Source organism: Pteropus medius, unplaced genomic scaffold (genome assembly GCF_902729225.1).
Source record: "Pteropus medius unplaced genomic scaffold, Ma_sr-lr_union100, whole genome shotgun sequence".
NCBI lineage: Eukaryota > Metazoa > Chordata > Mammalia > Chiroptera > Pteropodidae > Pteropus > Pteropus medius.
Window position 1 is genome coordinate 9,341,866 of NW_024349224.1, and position 7,139 is coordinate 9,349,004.

The following is a 7,139-nucleotide window of genomic DNA, read 5'->3' on the forward strand; positions in this document are numbered from 1 at the left end:
ACCAATTAGATTCATCCCTACGAGATTTATACCAAGCAGATAAATCCTAACTTTAGATTTATAAAACATAAAACAATGAAAAAGTTAATTTAAGTACTTTGGTTGTGAAAAATACAGAAATGGAAAAAATATCTCAAAATATCAGTGAAATTAGAACAGGTCACAGGGCCAAGGGCGTGGGCTTTAGGGTCAGACAGATAGGACTAGCTGGGTTTTCTAGTGCTGAATACACCACCTCTTGGCTTGCTGGCTCACCAGTGAGATAAACCCTACCTCCTACCTTGCTGAGAATAAACAAAATAGTCCTATGAACAGGTTATAGGAACTTGTCTTTAGAAGGTGTTTCATCTAAAATCACTTTGGTTTATGAAGATTGCAGGCACTTAAAAAAAATTAGGAATCCCGACCTGGATTTCTAGGGCCTCAGGAGCAAACAGCTCATGAAAGGGCAATTATCCTTATGATAACTTTTGTACTCGTAAAGGTGGGTATGTTAAGTTTTCTCAAAGCATTTGTAATTTATTACAGTAGTAATAACGTTGGCATTCCTTGCATTTTTCGTTTTTTGTCTTAGCTATTTTTTTTTTGTATTAGTTTCTATTACATGAACAATGTTAAATATGTACTTTCGTTGCGATCACAGGCTCAAGTGTACAATACAGCCATGCAAGCTAGAGCCTGCCTTATGTCATGCTACGTTAACTAACGTTATTTAACAAACTGTGTCCATTTTAATGGGTTATATTGTTTTAGTATAAATGAGTGTCAATTTAGGGACCAAGAAATGCATGAAAAGATTTCCACTGAAATTAGTGGGAATTTTATTTTTGATTTAGGATAAATTCTATTCTCCAGGCCCATAAAATCATATACAAATACACACATATATAAGGTTCTTAGATCTTTATTTTACAACATTTGGTATATACTCTCTCCTCTTGATTTCCTCTTCTCAGTTGAAAGTGTTTGCTCCCACACATTCTTTTCTGTGGACTATCACCAAACCATGACATATTTTAATGCAGTTTATTCAATCATTCCCATACTAATGGTCATTTAAATGGTTTCCTTTTTCTGTCCTTACCAAAAAATACAACATACATTGATAAACATAATCTTAAGTACTGGCACTTTATTATTTCCTTAGGGACAGGTTCCAGGGAGTGAGACTGCTGGGCTGAAGAGTGTGTGTATTCTTAATGTTAAAAGACAGAGTCACAATGATTTCCTAGGAGGCCATCACAATTTAAACTTCTAACAGCGTAGTATGAAATAAACCTTTCCCCCCACTTCCTTGCTGTTAGTATAAGATGACAACTTAAACAAAGGCTTATTGGACTATGGATGGTCTAGTAAATTTGTTCAGAAGTCACTCACACTCATATATAGTCACAGTATATCAATGATCTTCAAAAATTAATTTTCAAAAAAAGCCAGTTATGGTTGGCATTTACAATTCTAATGCATAATTTGTGACTAACAGGAAAAGGTGGAACCTGTGAATCTGAAATCAAGCCTAAAATGGTATATCTTTAGGTTATGCAAAAGGATTCTATTGTTTGATGATTAACCTACAAAAGTTTATGGAGAGATCACTGAACAGTAACTAATAAAACTGTCTGTGAACCTTTAAAGGAAAGGTATAACTTATATGAAGTCAGGTTCCAAAGGGAAATGCTTTAGGTTTATGATACTGAAATTCAAGGAAGTAGAAATGCCTCTCAACAGAATGCTGCAAAAATTTATTTCTGAAGTGGACTATGCACATGAAAATTTTAAAAAGCAATAAAGACATCTGATAATTTCTTAAAATAAATTATTTTTCCTTTAAAGTCTCTGAAATGTAACATCTGTGCACTACATACACATCCCATCATTTTCAATAAGACAACTGATAAAATAATAAGAGAAACAGGAACACACACAAAAATATAGGTGGTTTCTGGGCTATACAACATGCATTTGTATGCAAATACCCCACTGAAAAAGAAGAGCAGGATGGATATGGAGATCCTTTCATATAGCCTATTTTTATTCCGTGGTGCACACTGGGTAATACAGCTGCTTTCACTCTGCAAACCTCCTCTTAATTATCTCATGCTTGCCTATTTATGTAAACAATTCTTCTAGAAAATCTTCAGCAAACCCAGAAGCAGGTAAAAACTTCAACAGTCTTAGGTTTATTAAGATAACAATGGTCATACCAACTTACATACGCCAGCAAGCAACAGGAGAAAACGCATGTCCCACGTTTCATTTTGAACGCATAGAGTTGGAAAGGTACTGAAAAACACGTGTGATGTTTAGTGTGGAAAATCCTGTTTGATGTGTCCTAATGATTACCGAAAACAAAAATTTCAAACTTCCAGTTAAATTCATGTGTGCAAATCTAGAATATACAATTTGCTTTGTGGCATAATCTCACACATAACCACTATATTCCTAGATATTGTCTACAGAACCTTTCTGCTGCTTTCCAGAATATTTCATTGTTGAATAATTCATTTGGGATTTTAAAAAGCTCATTGTAATACAGTTAATATGTCTATTTACAATTGGATATATTCTGATATATATTCCTTAGTTTGGGTATCAAAGCTAATTTTCAGTTGTTATTGTTCTTAGGGGACCCTATTTTTACACATTTTTGAGTTGATCTATTGTGTCTCAGTGTGAATTCCCATGCTCCTTCGGTACCTTCATGACGCTTCTCTCCCACTGGAAGGGTTTTGCAGTCTCACCTGGTTGCAGTCTCAGGGTTTGTCCCCTATGTGAACTCTCTGATGGACACTGAGTCGGGACTTCCTGCTGAAGGCTTTCCCACACTGAGAACACTCGTATGGTTTCTCTCCTGTATGGATTCGCAAGTGTAACCTAAGAGTTGACCGCTGGCTGAACGTTTTGCCGCATTCAGTACATTCGTAGGGTTTCTCTCCGGTGTGAGTTCTCATGTGTATAATGAGTTGTGAGTTCTGGATAAAGGATTTCCCACATTCGCTGCACTCGTAGCGCTTCTCCCCTGTGTGAATTTTCTGATGTATAATGAGGTTTGATTTCTTGAAGAAGGTTTTCGCACATTCGTTACACTCATAGGGTCGCTCCCCTGTATGAATTCTCTGGTGTGTCGTAAGTTCAAACTTCTGGGCGAATGTCTTGCCACACTCACCGCATTCATAGGGCTTCTTCTCCATGTGTGCCCTCTGGTGTACGATGAGGTTTGACTGGTGGGTGAAAGCTTTCCCACATTCGAGACATTCAAAGGGTTTCTCCCCGGTATGAATTCTCTGATGTTTAATGAGATTTGCCTTATGGGAGAAGGTTTTCTTACATACGTTACATTCATAAGGTTTTTCTCCAGTATGTATTCTCTTATGACTAATGAGGAGTGACTTAAAGGGGAAAGCTTTGTCACAGTAGTTACAAATGAAAGGTTGTACCAAATTTCTAATTTTCTGATGTTTAAAAATGGTTTCTTTATGGCCGAAGGCTTTCCCACTTTTGTTATAGTCAGAGTATTCCACTCCAGGATGAGTTTTCTCCTGCTTTAGATAGAGAAATGCTTTTCCAAATCCATTATACTCATCAGCTTGTTTTCTTATGTAGCTTCTATTACCATTAAGTAAGTCTGAATTACATTTCAAAGTTTTTTCATATAAGTCGTATTTATAGGGTACTTGTCTTAAAGAAACAAAGTCTGTGCTCAGATTGAAGGATTTTTCAAAGAGATCACCTCTTTCCTCAATTGGGGTTTGGTTCTTAAAGATTATAAATGGCCTCGCCTGCTCATCTGGGCTTCTGTGCTCCCTCTCCATCTGGTCATCGGCCTTCCACACCTCTAGGAAAAAGCACACGAAATACTTCGTCAGCCCTTTCGCTATAATGTTATACGATGTGGTCTCTACAAATGTTTTATTGTGAGGCTGACTTTTTAGTTTGGGACCTAGTCTTCCAATATTAAAAAGTGTCCAGTGCAAATTTTCCTAGCTCTTAAACTTTGAAAGAAAGAGGAAAAAAGGGATGTGGCCAAAAAAAAAAAAAAAAAAAAAAGTAGAAATAGATAATGAACACAAGTAGCATTGCCAGATTCCAAAATGACCTTAAAAGGTGGGTAAAGTGACATAAAAACTAAGGGCAGCAAACAGGAAACACATGGCATGGGAGGGCGATTCCATCCACGAAGGAGGGTCATAGTGTCCTCCAGGACACCGGACAGTTAGCACAGAGACCAAGAAAAGAAGGTGAAGACATTAAAGGAAAAAGCCCTAAGCAGATCTGAGGTTAGCAACGCAAACTCTGACTCTGAGTTACCGTGGCCGGGCGGCACCTTGTCTCGTCTCTGTGCGTCCCGCTCCTCCCCTCTCATTTATGCCAGATAACTTCCCAAGGTGGGATTTCTCACAGGTGTGCAGAGATAATCCCGTTCAGAGCTCCGAATCTCTAAAGTAAGACTTCTGCAAATGAATGGCAGGACCAGAAGCTCATATCTGTTCTGTAGGAAATACAGCAAAAGATCCAAGGAGCCGAGCTCCCTTTGATAGATTCACTGCTACTGCTGGTTTCACTGCCTTTTGTCCTATTGGAACTGTTGGAGGAGAATGTATTTTCATCATTAGATCCTATTTTTCTCCTTTTAATATGTTTAATTTCTTCCCCGAACTAGTGCCTGCTTTTATTTCAAGGGATTTTAAGAATCGAATTACCCGGCCTTGGTGTAGGCCTTTAATAACCTTTACTTCCATCTGTGCATTACTGGTCATTCCTGAGTCTTGTGAGCCTGCTGCCGTTTGTGTCCAGGACAATGATGTCACTCCTGTACTAAAAAATGTGTATTTCTCTTCAGCTAAACTGTAAAGGTCATCATTCTGATAAACTGAAAATACTAATGAAAGAGCAACTAATCACAAAACAAAGGTTTAAGACCTGTTATGCAAGTATCAGGGCTCCAGTGTGAGAGGCGAAGGTCTGTAAAAGTTACCGAGGAAAAAGCTGAGCAGAAAGGGTGATGTCTGGAGGTGTGAAAAACAGAGCTGAAGGGGTTGAAAAACATATTCCTAAAAATTTTCAGAGGTCCCAACCCATTCCTAATACTTGAGATAGTACTTCTCGTGGCTCCTGATCCTCCTCTCCTTCCACAGCTGCCCTAGAAAGTTCACAACTGGCAATTTTCGCTCGCCTTGACTCTCGTTGCTCCAACTTGAAAATCACATCTGTTTTAATATCAGAGAATTTGCTAATGGAAGGCAGCTCCTAACTGCTTGCACTTCAGAGATCCTGCACTGTCACCTTTAACACCTGAAGCTCGAGGCCCAAAACATTTAGTCATCTAGAAACTCAATTTCTAAAAGTGAGAAATGACATAGACGCTAAAGGTGAACACTGAGTTACCCCTGAAAGCTGCGCTTACCCACTGACAGTAAGTTGCTATAATTCTCCAGCATCACGTCCATGTACAGGATCCTCTGAGATGGGTCCAGTTGCTCCCATTCCTCCTGGGTGAAGTCCACGGTCACATCCGTGAACGAAACTGATCCCTGAAACGGCATATTGCTATTCACTCTGAAATGATGAACATTTGGTAATGCAGAAAGGGTAGATGAAAACCTACCATGTTGTTGTCAAACAGTCATTCACCATGGAAATTTACATACATACGTCTCCACTGTGTTTTGTTTCCAAAAAAGACTTTTATAGTGGTTAAAGCACGTGTTTGGATTCCTCTATATCTATACGGGCACTATCACACTTAACAGGTACGTAGGATTAATAAAAGTTTCTCCTCGAAAGGTGCGTATAGGAATATATATAATTACACATATAATACATATATATATAAGCTATATGGTATTTAATGTTATCAGTACAATGATAATGCTCAGATATTGTTTTTGTGGTATCAAACTAGACAATATTAAAGAATAAACCTTTTGTGATACTGTGATTTATAAGAAATATATAAATGGTCATTCACAGTTTTTGGCTCATAGCTCCCAAACCCTTGGAATTACCGAGGCACTGAGAGTGATAAAGGTTTTTGTTCCGATAATAAGGTGACTTTGGGAAATTACCTAAGGGTGGGTTGAGTGTTAGTCACCAGGAGACCCAGCCCCTGACCTACAGGGAGAGGAGGGGGGCTGCAAATTGAATCAAATGACACTGGTCAATGATTTAATCATGACAACTCTATGACGAAGTCTCCATAAAAACCTAAAGGACAGGATTCCAAGAGCTTCTGCATTAGGAACACTCGGAGTGGCCGGGAGAGACGTGCCCTGGAGGACCCGGCGCTCTTTTTAGCGCGGCTTCTGGCGTTAGTGACACGGGGGAGCTCATGATGCGGCGGGAAAAATATATCTGTCGCTCACTCTTCATTTGCTCATAGCCCCCGTCACTCCATATATATGACTATATATAATAAATGTTTCCTTTGCGGGCTCTTCGGTTAAGCTATATATATCCATTCGATGTCGTTTTTCCATACTTTTTCTCTTAGTTCGCATTGAACCACAAAGGTTTAATATATACCTCTTCTCTGATGTACATTAACCTCGTCTCTTAATATGTCTTCCTTTATTTTGACTGCTTGCTTCCGATATATATCTCTTATGGTTTTCAACAATAACTATATATCGCCTTCATCACTTACCTGCGTCTTCATCTCGTTTTATATATAATAAATATATAGACCACATGGATATATATATAAACTTTTCTCGTCCCCTCTTCATATGTAATCTTTATCACCAGATACATCTCTTACGCAGTCTTAGTCAGTTTCCCCCGTCTCTCATATGATCTCCACAAGATATAATATATAATAAAATATAAATATGCATCATTTATATATATATCTGACTCCTGCCCTTCTGTCTGTCTGTCTGTCTCTTCCCTCTCCTCTTTCCCACTCTCTTCCCCGTCCTCTCTCATCCATCCTCTTCTCTCCTCCTTTTCCCCAATGCGCTTCTATTCTTAGTTTCGGGCATACGGCACACTGGGTGGACATTTATGTAGTTCATGAAACGATCCCCCAGTTACCCAGCACTCATCAGGCTCCACACGCAGCCACTACCGTTACAACACTGACTCACATTCTCTACGCTCCCCAACCCCGAGACCATCCTTCAACTACTGATTTGTACCCC

The 7,139-nt window shown here is 38.8% G+C and overlaps 1 protein-coding gene across 6 annotated transcripts in view; it reads right to left on the reverse strand.

Moving 5' to 3' along the window:
• Window positions 1-888: 888 nt before the first annotated feature.
• ZFP1 (ZFP1 zinc finger protein) overlaps window positions 889-7,139 on the reverse strand; it is a 30,392-nt gene continuing 24,141 nt past the window's right edge. For 3 of the 6 annotated variants that reach the window (XM_039881059.1, XM_039881064.1, XM_039881060.1), the window contains 2 exons: window positions 5,405-5,531; window positions 889-3,835 (listed from right to left, as the gene is read on the reverse strand). In XM_039881059.1, the coding sequence (XP_039736993.1) occupies window positions 2,754-3,835; window positions 5,405-5,531 (1,209 nt within the window). In that variant the 3' untranslated portion in view covers window positions 889-2,753. Of the gene's footprint in view, window positions 3,836-4,308; window positions 4,452-5,404; window positions 5,557-7,139 lie in introns of all 6 variants that reach the window. The other 3 variants (XM_039881061.1, XM_039881065.1, XM_039881062.1) reach the window with 2 other exon arrangements.